Here is a 21,388-nt window from a genome sequence, read left to right as displayed (position 1 = left end):
CTGCATATATAAATTATTCTTATTAAAAGTAATTGTTAAACAAAATATTCTATGTTAAAGCTCGAACTAGAAAAACGTGTGTGCGCAAAATGTAATACTGTATAGATTGGTCATTGCATTATTAATACACTGTAGAGGTGCAGCTGGTTCATTATTAAGCATGAATAACATGCATGTATTGTGTGGCAGGAGGAGTGCAGTAATTTTGTTCAACTCACAGGTTCAATCTTCAGAGCATTTCTGTAGCTGCCAAACAAAGCCGCTTGAGTCTTTAAAAATGCACGAGCAACTCCATCACCTGTGGTTGTTGACACTTTCTTAAGTCTGTTCTTTAGTGTTGACAACTGTATATTTGAATGAAAATAAGGAAGGAAGAAGAGATAATCAGTTCACTGAAGAATCTAAAATAATTCAAATATCAAGCATCACTGTGATTTGGGTTATGGAGAGCTATTGAACCAAGCCCAAGCTAAAGATTTACTCTGGTAACCAGATTTTAAATTGGGGCAGTTAATTACAATATTGTGCTTTTCCTCTTGCACCTGACAAACAAGTCATTACATTATTGTGATCTAAAGAGAGCTACCACAAATCTAGTCCAAATAAAAATCCACAGCTGCCATTTACCATGACTTAATTTGTATCCAATGCTCGAACTCCAAAATTGGTGACACAGCTGCAATATTGATTCATTTAATAAGTTAATAAAATCACTTATAATAAACAGAAATACTTAAGTAAAATCATTTACAGTTGTTCAACTCTGTCAGACAATATCAGATTAGATTTGGACTACTTTATATGCTTCCCAGACAGTGCATTTAGAATAAAAGCAAATTACTGCAGATGCTGGAATCTGAAACCAAAAGAGAAAATGCTGGATAATTTCATCTGGCCTGGCAGCATCTGTAAGGAGAGAAAAGAGCTGATGTTTCGAGTCCAGATGACCCTTTGTCAAAGCTAAAAGACATAGAAAGTGAGAGATATTTATACTGCAGGGTGAAGGAATGAAAATGAATTATAGCTACAAAAACATGGGGAAAGGCTGCTAATGGCAGTCCACAGAGAGAATAAAGGGTGTGAATGGCCAAATGGCAGAAAAGCCAATAAGTGTATTTAGAATCGCTATTTTCTTCCTACTTGCATATATATTTCTGACATATTCATTCAGAGATTTGACAGTCAAGGCTACAGTTTTGTGTGCAAATGGAAGTTGACCTAAAACAATGATTATAGCAAGTGAAACAGATAAAAAGGTTTATTAGGCAGAAAAAAAATCAACTTGTCAGTCCTTTGCTTCTCTTGGGGAAACTCTCAAAACCAATTTACAGTTTCAAAGAAAACTATTAAAATGAATGGAAGGAATCTAGTGTTTGTGATTCATGTTGGTACAAATTATGATAAATCAAAAGCTGAACTATTGACTACATAGCAGTACGCTAATACAGCATATTAAACATGGTTTTACACTATGTTTACACATGTACGACTGTTGCATCTAAGTAATTCGAGATGGTCAAGTGAGGCAACCATCATGTCTGATAACCTGTTTCTCAGGAAATACACTATTTCCAAGAGGATACAAGTTAAAAAAAATCCCTGCAATGGAAGGCAATCTCTTGTTGGTTGAATCGCATGGCCGTTTTGGAACTGATTAAAAGACAGTATCCATAATGAAGAATGACTATTCATTGACTATTCAAAATAACTTGAAGATCAACAAGTCAAATCTATATAGTGAAGTTAAAAAAGATACGCATAACGGGGAACATAGTAAGCAGACAGCTCATGGTGGAAACAGAATTTGATGTAGCTGATACAGATGAAATTAGACACACCATTTGTGATGGTGCTGAAACACCAAAGAAAACTGTGCAAGATCAAATAATACTAACTGAAAACTGGAGAGCAATAAGGCCTTTAAAGGACGTAACAGTGTCAGGTATTATACATCGTATCTGTTATTAGGTTTGAAGTTGTAATAGCAGTCTGATTCAGTTTTGAGGTAGGACATAATAGATATACTCGGGTTGTTAGGATAGATGATGATTGAAATGACAGCATTTGTGACAGAGACAGAAATGTAGAGATACAAGATATTCCGATGGGAAAATTAACTGTCACGTAGCTGTTATAGAGAAGACAGAATTGGAGTTAATAGGAGCTTCAATAAACTCAAGCCATTATTATCACACAGTCTTGCTGAACAACTGAACAGTAACATAAAATAAGATGTATTGATAGTAACATCTACTGCTAAGGATATACATCAGCAAATCCAGAACTCCATCAAACATTAGATGGTTATGTTATCAATATGGTAATTATCTCTGAATCTATTTCAATGCACTCTGGGGCAGCCTCTCATCTTCAACCCTCTGTAACTTCAGCTCAACAAAACAATGCTGCCTGCACCCTAACTTGCAGCAAGTCTATTCATTCATCACCCCTGTACTCTCTGACCCACAGTGGCTCTCAGTATGACAATGCCTCAACTTTAAAATTCTCATCTGTGTTCAATCCTTCCCTGGCCCTAACCCTTCCCTGCCTCCAAATCTTTCTCCATTCCTACAACTTTCCAAGATGTCTGCACCCCTCCACATCTGGCCTCTTGCACATCCCAATTTTCACTGCCCCACCATTGGCAATAGTGCCTTTAGCTGCTTAGGTTGTGCTCTGAAATTCGCTCTTTAAATATCTCTTTTGTTCTTTCACAGACTACTTTTTTGACAAAGCCTTAGTATCTCATTATGTGGTCCTATTTTATTTTCTTAACAAATCTTATTTTATAATACTCCAGTGAGGCACTCTGGGACATTTTACCACATTTAAAGGAGCTATATAAATGAAAGTTTCTGTCAATACAGTGACAGTACACCTCATGTAAAAACAAATGGTGTCATTATGCTGTAATTGCCTTAAAGGTCAAAACAGATAATTGCATATTAGTACAGAACTTGAGAATTACTTAAAAAATGCTGTTTAAGCTTTTTGACTTGCATTCATCAGAACAAGCAAAATAAAGCAAAATTTCAAAGGGAGCGGCAATTTATACTGCATGGAAAAAGTGGTGGCAATCAGCTTGGAAGTTAAAGCTGATTGTTTGAGGTGCTGCCATGGGAAATGTACCAGGGAATATTGTCACATGTGTTTGTTTAGTTCAAAAAAGGTGCAGTGCCTGGATATCTTTATTTCTGATGGGGAGATGCCGGTGTTGGACTGGAATAAACACATTAAGAAGTCTCACAACACCAAGTTAAAGTCCAACAGGTTTATTTGGTAGCATAAACCACTAGCTTTTGGAGTGCTGCCCCTTCACTAGGTGAGTGGGAGTTGCATTCACAAATAGGGCATATAAAGACACAAACTCAATTTACAAAATAATGGTTGGAATGCGAGTCTTTACAGGTAATCAAGTCTTAAAGGTACAGACAATGTGAGTGGAGAGAGGGTTAAGCACAGGTTAAAGAGATGTGTATTGTCTCCAGCCAGGACAGTTAGTGAGATTTTGCAAACCCAGTCAAGTTGTGGGGGTTACAGATAGTGTGACATGAACCCAAGATCCCAGTTCAGGCCGTCCTCATGTGTGTGGAACTTGGCTATCAGTGTCTGCTCATCAACTCTGCATTGTCATGTGTCGTGAAGGCCGCCTTGGAGAACTCTTACCCAAAGATCAAAGACCGAATGCCCGTGGCCGCTGAAGTATTCTCCAACAGGAAGAGAACACTCTTGCCTGGTGATTGTCGAGCGGTGTTCATTCATCCATTGCTGTAGCAACTGCATGGTCTCCCGAATGTGCCACGCCTCGGGACATCCTTTCCTGCAGCGTATTAGGTAGACAACGTTGGCTGAGTTGCAAATGTATGTACTGTGTACCTGGTGGATGGTGCTCTCACGTGAGATGATGGCGTCCGTGTCAATGATCCAGCACATCTTGCAGCGGTTGTGTGGTGTCATGGTCACTGTCCTCCTGAAGGCTGGGTAGCTTGCTGTGGACAATGGTCTGTTTGAGGTTGTGTGGTTGTTTGAAGGCAAGAAGTGGGGGTGTGGAGATGGCCTTGGCAAGATGTTCGGCTTCATCAATGACATGTTGAAGGCTCCGGAGAAGGTGTTGTAATTTCTCCGCTCCAGGGAACTACTGGACGACGAAGGGTACTCTGTCCGCTGTGTCCCATATTTGTCTTCCGAGGAGGTTGGTGTGGTTTTTCAGGGGCACGTCGGAACTCTCTCCACTTACACTGTCTGTACCTTTAGGACTTCATTATTTGTAAAGACTCACATTCCAACCATTATTTTGTAAATTGAATTTGTGTCTTTATATGCCCTGTTTGTGAACAAAACTCCTATTCATCTGATGAAGGGGCAGCACTTCAAAAGCTAATGGCTTGTGCTACCAAATAAACCTGTTGGACTTTAACCTGGTGTTGTGATACTTCTTACTGTATCTTTATTTCATACGTATGGACCTGGCCTCTGCAAGTGAATGAATATAAGTGGCTTCTAGCAAACAATGCAACTACTGAATTTAATTATTTAAGATTATCAGTTGGGATTGCAATGTGGCCCACTTATATTTGGCAATGTCTTGGCCAATCAGCACCCTTATTCTTAAGCAGTATAGATTGTTATTTCTTTTGAAATTTGAAATTTTTGTAGTATCCTGATGAATGCACAATGAAAAGCTTTGACAGCATGTCTCTTTCTTTAGCAATATTCAAATTCTGTATTACCGAGCGACTAAATGCATTTTCTCCTCTAAGGACAGTCATACTGAATTCAAGGAAGACTCAGATTTTCATGATTTCTCTTCTTTTGTTTTGCCTAATACGCTGGCTTCCTGAGACATTCACCCAGAGGCAATGATAAATGCATAAATTTTAAAGCACAAAACTGCCTGCATTTTGAAAGAGCAATTCATTCAACCCCAACATTGTTCTTTCCCCACACCATTTTATTTGTCCTTCTTCAATATTTAACCATCTTTCTTTTAGCAGGCTGTTACATGTTCTGCTTCCATCGTTGTTTTTGATAGGACATTTCATATTCCAATAAGCTTCTGCATATAAAAATAATTCGGGTTTTTCTTTATTACTTCATGATAATCTTAAATTTAATATCCTCTAGCCACAAATTCATTGCCCCGTAGAAATTATTTATTCCTATTTACTTTATCAAGTCAAGTGATAAAAATTTGTTGAGATATGGTTTCTTAACAGAGGTAACACCAAACTCTTACAGCGCATTATATGCAATGTCCAATGAAAACTTCATCCAAGGTATTGCTGCACATGCAGGTTCCTCCAACTTGACAAGTATAATATTTTGGATGAAAAATCACTAGTATTGGCATTGTTTTGAAAGGTATAACTAAGTGTTTGGAAATGTTCCTAAACCATCATTGCGAAGCATCAACACCAATTTCCTTCCTTGTTGCCAACTCAAGATAGTCTATACAACAGGGCGGGGGGCATCACAACAATCAACCTGCTGAAGTTAGCTTTTTCCATCAATTCCAGCAGCAGATTCCAGAAGCTGACCTTAGCAACTGTTCTTCAGATTTAGAAACCACTGTGCTGAAATATTACACATGTTCCTAATGTTTCTTGGGCAATATCTCTACACAGAAATTCATTGGAGAAGGAAAACATATTGCCAACATAGTTTTTCCATTTGAGATATTTTCTATTGTCCATTTTAATCTGAACCATTTTCTAAAGATGTTGTAGTGTCTTTCAGATCCTCATTGAAATTTTCAGCAATGCTTCATGAAGCAAAGTTGCAACTGAAAAGAAAACATTATTGGGAGTGACAGGTTATAGAAAAATATTTATTTCAACAGAAATAAACTATTAAACCACAACTTTGCATAAATTACAAACCCTTTCAAAATATTTAGGATCGACAGAAAACCAATCAGCACAAGGACTGTCCATTTAAGGGACATACAGCAGAAGAGGATCACCTGGCTTAAGGGGCCAATTGGAACTGACAGTGGATAATCATCCCAGGGTGTGGAGTCTGCTCTTAGGTAGAAGACAGACTGAAGCCACGGACAGATTGGGGCTGCCAGCCTCTGTACAGTTCTTCCTGGTTAGTAAATATCCTTTGTGTTCCTGATGAAGTTTGTGAGCATGCATCATTACACTGGCGACGAGGACAGGATGGGTTATGAGAACATAACCTCTGGCCCGACAAATATGAGTATCCTGCTTTAATCAAAGTCTGAAGAAAGAAATACTCACCCGAATGCCTGCTTTTGGGCGAACAGGCCCACCTGAGATGTTGAGATATTGCCAGATCATCAAGGGATACACACAGAGTGGACCTGAATTGGCCGATGCAGTCAAAACTTTAGAAATGCATAAAAGAAAATAATCAAGAGAACATAAGTCTTCAGAAGCAAGAGCTGTGATTTTCAGTTTATAGAAAAGTATAACTTAATTTAAAAACAAGGCATAGTTGCTGCAGCATTTTTTGAGGGACAAAAGGAGAGTACAGAGAGCAGTGTTTAAAGGGAAATTGCCCCAAAGAGCTGCAGCAAGTTCTTAAAGAATGTGAGAAGATGAACACACTGAGATTGCTGGGCTCCCGAACATAGCAGAGTCTGCGAAGGGTCTGGGTAGTGATCCCTGCACTGAGGGACTGCAGGCAGTGAGGTTCCAAAGTTTTGAGAAGATGTCCCCAACCTGTTTGAAAGAAAGTTATGGAACATAGAACACTGCAGCACGAGCAGGCCCTTTGGCCCACAAGTTGTGCCGATCACATTTATATCTACCAAGCCATAGAACTATCTGTAACTTCCAATGCCATTAGATCCCATATACTCATCCAGGAGTCTTTTAAAAGACCCCAGCGAGTTCACCTCTACCACCACCGACAGCAGCCAATTCCACTCACTCACCACCCTCTGAGTGAAAAATTTACCCCTAACATCTCCTCTGTACCTACTCCCCAGCACCTTAAACCTGTGTCCTCTCGTAGCGACCATTTCAGCCCTGGGAAATAGCCTCCGAGAATCCAACCTATCTATTCCTCTCAGCATTTTATAAACCTCTATCAGGTCACCTCTCAACCTTCGTCTCTCCAGGGAGAAGAGACCTAGCTCCCTCAACCTATCTTCATAAGGCATGCCTCCCAATCCAGGCAACATCCTTGTAATCTCCTCTGCACCCTCTCAATTGCTTCCACATCCTTCCTGTAGTGAGGCGACCACTAAAAGTTAAAAGTGTTAAAAAAAAATCCTGAACGGATGGCACTGGATCTTGCAATGAAATTAACAAAAGGAGCATCAAAAGTAGAAAAAGAATTGATTTTCCAGGCAGTAAAAGTGAATAAAAAGGTGCCAAGATTGTCACAAGGACTCAGTACAAGAGAACTTTTAAAAGTTTAAACAGAAGTCCAAGAAGGACCATCCAGAATTCATACCAAAACTTCAAACGAGTGGGGAAAAAAAGCAGAACCAGCAGCAGCTGACAGCTGAAAAAAAAGCTGACAGTCTTAAAGTGATAATATATTTAAAAAGGTTATGCATTTAAAGTGGTAATACCTTTAATGTGACGGTGCACATAAAGCAACGACCACAAAAGGAAACAAAAGGCTATGGACAGGAAAATTGGAGAAGAACCCAGAAAGAAGACAACTCTCGAAAAGGTCCATAATCAACAAAGACCTCAAGGAAAGAACAACGCAAGACATCAGAGGAAGCAATGACCTCCTCAAGGAAGGGGCAACAAAAGGCCTCAGTAGAGGCAATGCAGGCCCCAAGAGGAGGCAATGGGAGACCTCAGAGGAAGTTTGGAAGAACCAGAAAGTGGATAAAAGACTCTAGAATAAGGGTACTGAAAGATCCCAGAAAGAGGGCACCAAAAGACCCCTGAAAGAACGTAGGGATCAAGGCGCATGTTCAATAGTGCCCTCTATCAGTCAGCAACTAGCTTCCCAGTGAGCATAGACTCCGTCCACTCCACCTACTATTGTGAATCACACTTTACCTCTTCTTTTTGCACTAAGTTCCGTACGATTGCGTCTGAGAGCTCACCCAAAAAAATTGGTGTAATTCTCTCCCAATCTCTCACTGGAGAGTGGGAGAAAGTTACATGGTGGAGGGTCTGCCTGCCTCAGTTTTTCTGGTTTAATAAATATCCTTTGTGTTTCTGATGAAGTCATGCATCACTACAAGGACTGACTCTTGTAGCATAACGGTCAATGAGGGATTGAGTACAGTGCCTTCCAAACAGTGATAAAAGAGAACATATGACCTACACCTAAGGTTCAGACTAGCGTTGGACAGAGCCACATGCACAAACAAGCATGGAGACAGCCCTGGCTTGACCCGTTTACTGCATACAAGTACACAGTTCTTGTAGTTAATAAATGCATACTGTTAACTATTTAAAACTGTGAGGACTTCAGCAAGATGTACCAAACAGTATCCAGCACCCTGAAACAACTCTTATACGCTTCAGCACAGCTTCTAAAACATTGAAACTACATCATACATATCAAAGCAAACCTCCTAACTAAAATGAGAAAACTGGTTCAATAGATGTAAACCATTTATTATTTCTACAGAATTCTGATAGCAGTGAGATATATTTAAGTTACACATTGTACATAAAATGGAAACAGTTGTGAAAGGTGAGGTTAGGAACTTAAACTGATTACAAACAGAATAAGGAGGATTGTTATGAAGATTGTGGAAGGATTTTAAATGCTGTAGTACTTGAAAAATGACATTTCTCGAAAGCTGAAAGTGGTTTCATGTGGATCACAATTCAGGGCACTAAAGTCAGCAGGAAGAAACAGTTGATAGATGAATTAAAACCATATGGGAGACTGATGGCATTTCATTTGCCTTACAGATGTAGTTCAATTGTTTGACAGACTGCAATATGTCTAGATTAAATCAAACAATTTATTTATGCTACAATAGATATATTATTGACTGTAAGGAACTGTCATCCAAATAAATGAGGAAAGTCAATAACATTTAATTTACACAACGACTGATAGTATTACAGAGTTAGGAACATAGGAGCAGGGGTAGGCCATTCAGCCCCTCAAGCCTGCTCCATCATTTGGCTAGATTATGGCTGATCTTCTCCCTCAATGCATCTTCTCACTCTAATCTCATGTCTCATGATGTAACTGGTGTCTAGAAATCGTTTGAACTCTGTTTGGAACATACTCAATGATTGAACTTCCGCAATTCTCTGGAGTGGAGAATTCCAAAGAGTCACCATCTCTGGACAGAAGAAATTCCTCTTCATCTCAGTCCTAAATGGCTTGCTTCTTATTCTGAGAGTGAGTTCCCTGGTTTGAGACACCCCCACTCCTGAATGAAGGGAAACATCCTTCCTGCATTTGTCCTGTCGAGTCCTGTAAGAATTTTGTATGCTTCAATGAGGTCACTTCTCATTCTTTTAAACTTTAGAGAATACGGGACCACAGAATCCTCAAACTTTGCTCATAAGACAATCCCACCATCTCAGACATTACTCCTCAATGCACTCCCTCTATGGCCACTATATTCTTCCTTAGCTAAGAAAACCAAAATCGCACGCAACACTCTGGTCTCACCAAGGCTCTATACAACTGCAGCAAGACTTTTTACCACGATACTCAAATCCCTTTGCAATGGAGGCTATTATACTATTTGCCTTCCAAATTGCTTGCTGCACCTGCTTGTTTGTTTCCAGTGACTTATAACAAGGATACACAGTTCCTTTTGGACATCAACACTTCCAAATCTCTCCCAATTTATGAAGGAGATAGTCATCTGCTTCAGGAAGCATAATGGAAGACATGCCCCTATCTACATCAGTGGGGATGAAGTGGAAATTGCCAAGAGCTTCATATTCTAGGTGTCCAGATCACCAACATGTTCTGGTCCCTCCGTGCCAATGCTATAGTTAACGTTAAGAAAGCCCACCAACATCTCTATTTTCTCAGGAGGCTAAGGAAATTTGACATGTCTGCTACGACTCTCACCAACTTTTATAGATGCACCAGAGAAAGCATCCTTTCTGATTGGATCACAGCTTGGTAGGGCTCCTGCTCTGTCCAAGGCTGCAAGAAACTACAAAGAATCAAAACAAAGTTCAGTCCATCACTCAAACCAGCCTCCCATCTATTGACTCTATCTACATTCCCTGCTGCCTTGAAAAAGTAGCCAGCATAATCAAGGACTCCATGCACCTCTGACATAAGCTTCTTCACCTTTTACCATTGGAAAAAAGATACAAAAGTCTGAGGTCATATATCAACCAAGTCAACAACAGCTTCTTCCCTGCTGCCAACAGGCATTTGAATGGACCTACCTTAAATTGATCTTTCTCTACATCTTAGTTATGACTGTAACACTACATTCTGCACCCTCTCCTTTCCTTCTCTTTGTAGCGTATGCTTTGTATAGCAAGCATCATTGTATCCCAATGCATATGACAATAATATATCAAATCAAATACTCTGCATGTCTACCAAAGTGGATAATTTCACAATTTTCCACATTATATTCTATCTGTCACATTCTTGCCCACCCATTTAGCCTATCAAAATCCCTTGACAGCTCTTTGCATCTTCTTCACAACCTTACATTCCCACCAAAGCAAACTAGCTTTTGGCTTGATGTGAACCATTTAGTGTAATTTGGCATCAAACTTGTCTGAATCAAATATCAGCAGGTGATGGAAGGCAGATTCATCTGGTCATAGCTTCACTGCAATCTAAACATACAATGGTCTAAAACCCATTAGCTTTACAAGGTTAGTCTCTTAAAATACCTATTTTCAGCCACCATAAGAACAAGTCTGTGAACATTTTGAACTAAACAATGCACGGTGGGTGAAAGAAACATATAAAACCATTAGCAAATAAAAATATTAAAGAACATTTGAACAGAAACTAATTATGGCACAAAGTACACGATGCCCTAGAAACGAATATACTAATCGGGACTGAGTTTAGAATCAAGAACATGCTGCAATCTGTTCATTGAGTATTATATGATTATTCTACATGCATCATTTCCACTCCCCATAGCCATTGCATCTCACAAAAATGTCAAGTGATGGTGAGCCTTGTGGCAGTACTTTCATCTCTCCTTCAAAACAGTGAAAGCACGAGTGCGCCTGCAAACACCTCCTTGCCTGAGGCAAGATGCAATTTTCCTGCCGTGAGATCCCATTCTTTGTCAATAGGGCTGTGTTGTAACACAATGTGGTGAATGTGAAACAGTAAGAGATCACATTGCATTGTGGCGTAAAGAAAAATCCGCAACATAAATAATACATTTCCTTTTGGCGAAAGTAAAATTTCCTCCTACTAATTTTAGGACGCTTTTGCAGTAATCAATTTCAATTTCACTTTATTGTCCAAATGGAAGTTAATTTTGGGCACACTGCTCAGCTGTTAAATAAATGACATGTAAATGAATGATAACAAAGAAGAAAATGATCCCATTACAAAAATCACAATTAAAAATACATTAAAAACTAGTCCAATGTACCAGAATATTCAGAGTCTCACCCAAAATGTATATTCTGATCCATACATTAAATTCCTGGTAAAGGTTTTTTTTTACAAAAAAGGGCACAAACAAGTTCAAGAACCTTGAGGGTTTGCAACCTTTTTCCTGAACACAACCAGCAATAATACTGAGACAAGAGGCGATTTTCATATTTCATAACACTCATTACCTTTGCTATTCTTTAAAAGATGATTTCATTAAGAAAAATCTGCTCATCAAATGCCTTTTCCCCAGGTTCAATAATCTCTGTACCCTTAAAGATTCTGCTTTCCTAAGACAACAGTGGCAGTGAGGCATCCAAAAAGGATAGCATGCTCAACTACCGCCATATAGAAGAGTTTCATGATTTGTGAAATCAATCCAATTTTCTGAGGTAGCGTAATCTGTATGTTCCTTGGCCACCATACCTGTACATGTTTCCTCCCATTCAACCCATCCAGTTGGACACCTAGACAGTAACTAGTTCAATGTCCATATCATTAATCTTCACGGGAATAATATTGCCTTTTGCTGAAGTCTATAACTGGTTTTCACATGTTTCTGTTCAATTTAAGAGTGCAATATTACAAACTTCTCCACCAAGTTATTCCTCGAGGTCCATTCGTGGTGAAATAATCTCAAAAAACTGCAAATGAAAATAAGAATGCAGATGAAGTGGTATAATAAATGATAGGGCTCTGAGCGCAACGCAGGAAAATTGATGGAATTAGGAACATCTTTAGGCAATGGCCACTGTCAGAATGTACTGCCATACTGACTAATGCAGAAAATGTATAAACATGGTTCAAGCTTGTTTGTGTTTCATTATTGTAATTTTTATTTTCTGGACTTCAGATTTAAGGATAGCTTCAAGTGCCTAAACAATGAAAGAATGCAATGGAAGATAGATGTATTAATTATCAGGTTCTTAATTACTTAAGTTTAGTCATGTATCAGCTCCACAGTAATTTATTTTATCTTGAGTATTATTTAGAACATAGAAAAACTACAGCACAAACAGGCCCTTCAGCCCACAAGTTGCGCCGATCATATGCCTAACTACTGGCCTACCTATAACCCTCAATCCTATTAAGTCCCATGTACTCATCCAGAAGTCTCTTAAAAGACCCTAACGAATTTGCCTCCACCACCACCGACAGCAGCCGATTCCACTCACCCACTACACTCAGAGTGAATTTCATCATGTGACTTACTAATCTCCACCACCAGTGTACTATGGTTGCAGTGAGCACTATCTATAAGATACAGTTTTGCAACTATTTAAGGATCTTTTGATAGCAACTTCAAAACTTGCAACTGCTACTATCTAGAGGGTGAAGAGTAAGTGGTGTATGGGAACATCTCCATCTGCAAGTTTCCCTTTAAGCCATTCTGATTTGGAAATATACAGCTGCTCCTTCATTGTTGCTGCATCAAAATTCCATAATACTTTACCTAACAGCACCATGGAGTGCACACAAGAAGGGGGCTCATCACTGCCTTTTCAAGGGAAATTAGACAAAATGCTGGTCTTGCCAACAATGCTCACATTCCATGAAAGAATATTAAATGAAAAAGGTGATTAAGAGAAATACAGCACTGTCTCCCCATTTCACATTATAAATGCCTACTTGTGTATTCAGCCAAAGTGAATACTTGACCATTTCATTACAACTTTCAAGATACTACAGAACAATATTTGCCTACCTTCCAAGTAAATTACGATTGTTAAACATAATGGGCAGCATTTTCCAGTCCCACTAATGGTGAAACCTGTCACCGGTTCCCCGGCAGTGTAGGGGGCAAACACTGGAAACCCCATTGACATTGACAGGACCATTGGCCTCGGCCACCTCAAAACATACCATGAGAATAGCAGAAAATCCTGTGTAGTATTTCTAACTAATGTTCCAACATAATAGCAAAACAGTGATAACTTAATATATAATTCGCTCCCTCTCAACTTCCACAATGATTTTGACCAACATTATACAATTTATTTATACATTTAGCCGAGGATGAGAGGGACATAAAAGTTGAAGAGGCACAGGCTATATTCTTCTGATTTGCCTTAGATATAGTGGTGGTTCAAGAGAATTGGATAATGGCAAATATTGCAGCCTTGCTAAAGAAAAACTGTGTTAAGAAAAACCAAGCAACTATAGGCTAGTCAGTTTAAGTTTGGTGATTGGAAATCTTTTAAAGAAAGTCAGGGATAACATTAACGGTCATTTGAACAGGTGTGGATTAGTGCAGAAAAGCCATCTTCAGCCAGAAGTGCTAGGTAGATGATCCATCTTGACCTCCTCCTGAGGTCCCAGGCATTGTAGATTGGGCATCACAGTGGTTAGCATTGCTGCGTCACAGCGCTAGGGACACGGGTTTGATTCCCAATTTGGGTCACTGTCTATGTGGAGTTTGCACATTCTCCCCGTGTCAGTACGGGTTTCCTCAGGTGCTCCAGTTTCCTCCCACAGTCTGAAAGCCATGTTGGTTAGGTGCATTGATCCAAACAGGCGCTGAAGTGTGGTGACTAGGGGAATTTCACAGTAACTTCATTGCAGCGTTAATGTAAGCCTTGCTGTGACTAATAAATAAACTTTAAAACTTTAGATGTCAGTCTTCAGCCAATTACATTCACTCCACACATCAGGAAGTGGCTGAAGACACTGGATACAGTGAAGGCTATGGGCCCTGAAAATATTCCAGTAAAAGTACTGAAGACTTGTGCTGCAGAATAGCCACGTTCCCAGCCAAGCTGCTCCAGTACAGCTAAAACACTGGCATTTAACAGGCAATGTGGTAAATTCCCCAGATATGTTCTGTCCAGTCAAAAGTCTGACAACACCAGGTTTTAGTCCAACCGATTTATGCTTGTGCGTTTACTATCAAATAAATCGGTTGGACTAAAACCTGGTGTTGTCAGACTTTTTACTGTGTTTACCCCAGTCCAACACCGGCACATCCACATCCTGTCCAGTCAAAGCAGGATAAATCCAACCAGTCAATCTCCACCCCATCGTTTTACTCTAGATCATCAGCAAAGGATTGGAAGGGATCATTAGCAGCGTCACCAAGCAACACCTACTCAGCAATAACCTGCTCACTGACGCACAATTTGTGTCATTAGAGCCACTCAGCTCCTGGCCTCATTATAATCTTGATCCAAACATGGATAAAAAAGCTGAACTCAAGAGGCAAGGTGAGAGTGACTGCTCTTGACAGGAAGTTTGGATTTTTGGATTGTAGGAAGTTATACGTGAAGTTCTCCCTGGGTTAGCATGAGGATCATTGCTTTTTTTGATACAGATTAATGACTTAGACTTGGCTACACCGGGCACAATTTTAAAATATGCCAATGACACTAAACTTGGAACTGTTGTGAACTGAGGAGGATAATGAAAGACTTTAAAAGGATATCGGCTGGTTGAATGGGTGGATGCAAGTCTGATGAAATTTAACGCACAGGAGCATCCACTAATTCACTTTGCTAGAAAGAATGAGGAGAGACAATAGAAAATAAAGGACACTATTCTAAAGAGGGTGTGCAGGGCCAGAGGAACCTGGGGATATAGGTGCAAACATTGTTGAATGTAGCAGGGCAGTTGGAAAACGGATTCGAAAGTAGGCATATGGAACCTGAGATTTACAGATAGAGGCATACATATAAAAGGACATGATGATGAAATTTTATAAAATGATGTTTCAGCTTCAATTTGTGCATTATGTTCAATTCTGAGTACTGCAGTTTACAAGAACGTGAAAGCTTTAGAGAAGGTACTGTAAAGACTTGATTATTTCCAGCAACGAGGGATTGCAGTTCTGTGGACAAATTGCTGAAGCTGGGATTGTTCTCCTTGGAGAATGGATGACTGGGAGAACACGTGAAAGCAGTGTTCAAAATCATAAGAGGTCTAAACAGACAGATAGGGAGAAACTGTTTCTATTAGTAGAAGGATCAAGAACCTAAGAACTCTGATCTAAGGTGACTTAACAAAAGGACATAGGGCGACATGACAGTAAACTTTTTAACACAGCAAATGATTAAGATCTGGAATACACGCTAGGTCCAGTGAAGGCAGATATAATCGAGACTTTCAAAAGGGAACTAGAGATGCACAAGAACATTTACTGGACAACTGGGGAAAGTAGGGAAAGTGTGACTAAATGAACTGCTATTACAGAGAGATAACAAGATGACAATGGACCAAATGGACTTCCTGCATGCTGTGACTATTCTATAATTCTATTTTAATTCAAGAAATATTTTAAGTTGAGAACTAGATGCATTCTGTTGCTTCCAATGGTAGTAATAGTTTTCTGGATCCAAAAGAATTGCCACTGTAAAAATAGTGCTTTTTATTCATCTGGCATTTAGGTTCTACTCCGTAAAGATTGTACTTAGCACCTAGGCATTAGATTATTCATCACTTAACCTTGCCTAGCCTTGTATTTAGCTCTGGGGTTGTTTAATTACCTCTAATGCACAAAGCTGCACTTCAGGTGAACATGTTCTTAACAGCCTCATTAACATTTGTACAAAGAAAGTATTCATTGCAAGAAACTGAGCAAATATCAATGGTGCTCTCTTCAAATATACTTAATTTTCCATCATAAAAGAGTATATAACAGTAAATCCAATTCACAGTTCAAGCTTTATTTCAAATAATCAGAGGTGTGATTGTATTTTTCTTCCAAATACTTTCCCTTTCCTTTTCTTCTCTGTTAAATGTGGTGACTAATATTAGAATACAGTTACGCAATTCACGTTCTCCCTGTGTCTGTGTGGGTTTTTGCCTATAATCCAAAAGATGTGCAGGTAGTGCATTCTCCCTCAGTAGGCGTCAGTGTGTGGTGACTAGGGGATTTTTACAGTAACTTTGTTAGTGTTAATGTAAGCCTATTAGTGATTTTAATGAATAAACTTAAATGGTAAACCCAATTACTTGCAGCATAACACACTAAAAACATTATTGCTCTGAACTGTCCTAAACTGGTGCTGCCGCCCATGACCGATGGGGTTAAAATCAGACAGATATAACAGTGACCAAAAACCAAACTATTGAAGATGGTGAAAATCTAACACAAAAGCGAAAATGTTGGAAATACTCAGCAGATCAGACATCATGTATGAGTGATCAAATAACGTTATGAGTTAAGTGTACATATTTCTTATTAGAATTGGAAGTTCTGAAGAAGAATTTGCACACAGAATGTTTGTTCTCTTTACTGATATTGCCTGACCTAATGTTTGTAGCATTTTCAATGGATGTAAGAGCAATGAGTTCCTCCACAGTCAAAGCTACTGCTTCCCATTTCCCTTACCCGCCCACTGAATTTCCTTACCGTGCTGCCGCCTTTTGCACCCTGATTCCCCTTCCCTACATTTTCTCTGGGTCCTTCCCCACTTTTCCACTGGGTCTGTTCTGGTTAGTTAAGTCCTGGGTAGGGTATTTTCATAGAATCCCTACACTACAGAAGGAAGTCATTTGGCCCTTCAAGTCTGCACCAATAGCAATCTCACCCAAGCCCTATCCCCGTAACCCCATGTATTTAAGCTCCTAATCTCCCAGACGCTATGGGGCAATTTAGCATGGCCAATGCACCTAACCAGCACATCTTTGGACTGTAGGAGGAAACCCTTGCAGACACGGAAAGAATATGCAGACTCCACACAGACAATGACCCAAGCCGGGAATTGAACTGGCATGTGAGGCAGCAGTGCTAACCAATGTGCCACCATGTTGCCCCTTTTAAATAAGTTCAGCCATCTCCAAACATGTTATGCTGGAGATCAGATTAATTTGCACTTCTGAGGGCTTACTTGGTGTCTTCCACTTCAAGAAGCTAATGGATTTTGTCCTCGGAATCTACTGTGGTTCTTAATTTTTTAGAAATTCATTCTGGGACGTGGACAACAGTTAAGAAAATATCTACTGCCCACATTTAGGGCGTGAAAGAAAATAACATTGATCAGAATTCATCCTAGTCCTCCCAGGGGTGTGACAGCAGGCGTGGGTGCTCACTGTTAATGGAGCGCAGATGAAGGCCTGACTCCCACCCCACACCGGATTCTCCTCACTGCTGGGGGGAAATCATGGCTGCATTTGAGACAATGTGGTGTGGAGATGTTGGGACACACCTAAACAGGGGCTGTGGCTGCCTCCAGAGCCTAGGATGAAAGCACCCACAACCCTGGAACATCACAGCAGTGGGTCAGGGCTGCATCTGTAGCTGTACCTTCCAGATTTGGTGTCCTGGACAGGATCTATTTTCTAGCCTCAGAATGTTCCTGCAGATCCATGTTCATTCTAAGGGTGTCCATCTTCGATCTCAGAGTGTTCTCAGAGATGTATTTTAGTTTTCAGATGGTGGACCTTCTTTCTTTAAGAGTGGGTCAGTGACCTTGGATGCATTTTCACAATAGCACTCAGACATGTTAGCAGACTATATATGCTATCCAACCCTGCCCCATGACAGAATATGGTACAAAACATCTGTGTGCATTATTAATGACGTCAGGACTGGATGATTTGGCATGTTTTTCCACCAGCCTCCGCGGTGGGAGGCATTCCACATTTTGACCCCACTACGGGAGTTAGTCTCAAAATGGGAGAATTCCACTTATAGTACTGGATTGAATCACATGTAGACTGACAGGTAGAGGTAGTAGGCTTCCTTTCATGAAAGACATTAATGAATCAGTTAGATTTTTACCAAAGACAGAAGCTTACATTGTCACTTTTACTGTGCTAACTTATAAATTATTAACAATAAATATGCATTGGTACTTGCAGATTGCCTAGGATTGCAGTTCTTCCTTTTGAATTATGGACAAACAGCAACATTTAGTACATAAGAACATAAGAAACATAAGAACATAAGAAACAGGAGCAGGAGTAGGCCATCTAGCCCTTCGAGCCTGCCCCGCCATTCAATAAGATCATGGCTGATCTGTCGTGTCTCAGTTCCACATTCCCGCCCTCTCCCCATAACCCTTAATCCCCTTGCCTATCAAAAACCTATCAACCCGCATCTTAAAAATATTTAGCGAGGCAGCCTCCACCACTTCAATGGGCAGAGAATGCCAGAGATTCACCACCCTTTGAGTGAAGAAGTTCCTCCTCAACTCCGTTCTCAACTGCCCCCCCTTTATCTTGAGGCTGTGCCCTCTAGTCCTACTGTCCTTTCTGAGCGGGAAGAGCCTCTCCACCTCTATCCTATCCATCCCATTCATCATCTTATATGTCTCAACGAGATCTCCCCTCATTCTTCTAAACTCTAACGAGTACAAGCCTAGTTTATTCAGGTTCTCCTCATAGTTCAACCCCCTCAACTCCGGTATCAGCTTAGTAAACCTCCTCTCCACTCCCTCCAAGGCCAAAATATCCTTGCATAAGTACAGCGACCAAAACTGCACACAGTACTCCAGCTGTGGCCTCACCAGTGCCCTATACAGCTGCAGCAAGACCTCCCTACTTTTATATCAATCCCCCTCGCTATGAAGGCCAGCATCCCATTTGCCTTCCTGACCACCTGCTGCACCTGCAGGCTGGGTTTTTGCGACTCATGCACAAGGACCCCGAGGTCCCTCTGCACCGTCGCATGCTGCAGTTTTTCGCCCCGTAAGTAATAGTCCTTCCTACCATTATTCCTACCAAAGTGGACAACCTCACATTTGCCAACATTAAATTCCATTTGCCATTTCCTGGCCCATTCGCCCAGCCTATCTAGATCCTTCTGCAGACTCTCCACACCCTCCGCGCAATTTGCCGTTCCACCAATCTTGGTGTCATCAGCAAATTTCGACACCATACACTCGGTTCCCTCCTCCAGATCATCTATATAAATGGTAAATAGCTGAGGCCCCAGCACCGACCCCTGGGGCACTCCACTAGTCACCAACCACCAATCCGAATAGCACCCATTGACCCCCACTCTCTGCCTCCTATTTGACAGCCAATCCTCTATCCACGCTAACACCCTACCCCCTACTTCATGCCCCCGACCTTCTGTAATACCTCTTGTGAGGCACCTTGTCAAACACCTTCTGAAAATCAAGAAAGACCACATCCACCGGCTCTCCCCTATCCACCGCCCGAGACACATCCTCATAGAACTCTAATAAATTCGTCAGACACGACTTCCCCTTAACGAAACCGTGCTGCGTCTGCTCTATCAAACAATCCTCCTCAAGATGCCTCGCTATTTTCTCCTTGATGACGGATTCTAACATTTTACCTACAACAGACGTTAAACTAACCGGCCTATAATTCCCTGCCTTTTGCCTGCCACCCTTAAACAATGGCGTAACATTAGCCGTTTTCCAATCTTCCGGCACTTCCCCGGAATCCAGCGATGTTTGGAAAATAATCACCAAGGCATCCACTATCACCCCTGCCATTTCTTTCAGAACCCTTGGATGCATTCCATCCGGTCCTGGCGACTTGTCCACAATCCGTCCCTCCAGTCTGTCGAGCACTGCCTCTCTAGTAACAATAATGTCATTCAGGCCCTCCACTCCTACCATCTTTCCATCGCTAACACCCAGCAAATTATTCACGTCCTCCTCCGTGAAGACCGAAACAAAAAAGTTATTCAAGGTCTCAGCCATTTCCCCATCCCCTACCACTAAGGCCCCCCCTCATCCTCTAAGGGTCCAACGTTCACCCAAGCCAGCCTCTTCTTTTTTATGTATTTATAAAAACTCTTACTATCCTTTTTTATATTAAGCGCTGGCCCAGCTTCATAGTTTATCCTACCCTTCTTTATGAGTACTTCATATGAGTACTTTAGTACTCATATGGGTATTATTACCAATATGAGTTTGCACATAATTTCTGACTTAAGTATAGAATTAAACTGCAGTATTATTTCCAGAGTGGTTATTAATGAGTTGTTTTGCTGAACTTGATCAAATTGAGAGGATGCACGTTTCAACTGCATCTACAATGAACTTGTGGAGTCAGTGTGCCATTTGTACCTCGGCTTGATATAACGTGGTTTTCTTTGTAAATTAGTTGGCTGTATCATGCATCCATTATGGATTCATCATTGAAGAGACTATTTATTTTAATTCAATGTAGCTAAGTTTTGGCAAAAGTTGTCAGATATTTTCTCTCTTCCTTTCCCAAGTTCCCTCATTGCTTACATCCTTATACGACAACAGGTTAACTCCAGAATCAAATGTGGCAAGCTAAATAGCAGACTATCCTTGGCAAACAAGTGACATGTCAGGTACACTGTGCATTTGTCCTTTGGTTTTCTAGTCAATCAAAATTCTCGTCCATGAAATTCCATTGTCCAGAATATATATTGTGCAGAAATTTGTATTTCCTAATTGATCACTATAATTTACATGTTAGTGAATATATAGTTTCAGCAAATATTTGTGCTCATTATCTGAAGTCAGTGATAGTTCCAAAAGTGATTTTTATACTTTTAACTGGGTGAACACAGGATCAAAATTGTTACATCTTGACTTTTGGATATGACAATTGAATTTTCTTAAATGTTTGTTCTTGGAATATTGAAAACAGTGATATTCACAAGGACATTCACAAACCACTTAGATTCTGAACAACAGCTTGTGTAGTCGTTTTCCTGAAAATGTTACTGAATTCAATTTGTCAATTTGCCACAATAGGATTTGAACTCACAACATCTAGAACCTAACTCTGAATGATGGCAGTTTAGGAAAAGGGGAAGTACATCGTGACCTGGCTGTCATGGTGGAACAGTCAATGAAAGTTGTCATGCAGGTAAGCAGGCGGTGAGGAAAGCTAATGGTGTACTGGCCTTCATAGCAAGAGGATTTCAGCATAGGAGTAAGGATGTCTTGCTGCAATTATATAGGGTCTTGGTGAGGCCACACCTTGAATA

At 40.3% G+C, this 21,388-nt stretch overlaps 1 protein-coding gene across 11 annotated transcripts in view; it reads right to left on the bottom strand.

Moving 5' to 3' along the window:
- dennd1a (DENN/MADD domain containing 1A) overlaps positions 1-21,388 on the bottom strand; it is a 547,788-nt gene that overhangs the window by 172,669 nt on the left and 353,731 nt on the right. For all 11 annotated transcript variants that reach the window (XM_080211932.1, XM_080211937.1, XM_080211934.1 and 8 more), the window contains exon 13: positions 219-344. In XM_080211932.1, the coding sequence (XP_080068058.1) occupies positions 219-344 (126 nt within the window). The remainder of the gene's footprint in view (positions 1-218; positions 345-21,388) is intronic.

This window comes from Carcharhinus amblyrhynchos, chromosome 25 (genome assembly GCF_965287045.1).
Source record: "Carcharhinus amblyrhynchos chromosome 25, sCarAmb.v2.hapA, whole genome shotgun sequence".
NCBI lineage: Eukaryota > Metazoa > Chordata > Chondrichthyes > Carcharhiniformes > Carcharhinidae > Carcharhinus > Carcharhinus amblyrhynchos.
Note: the sequence above shows the minus strand (reverse complement) of the source record. Positions and strands in the feature narration are given on the sequence as shown.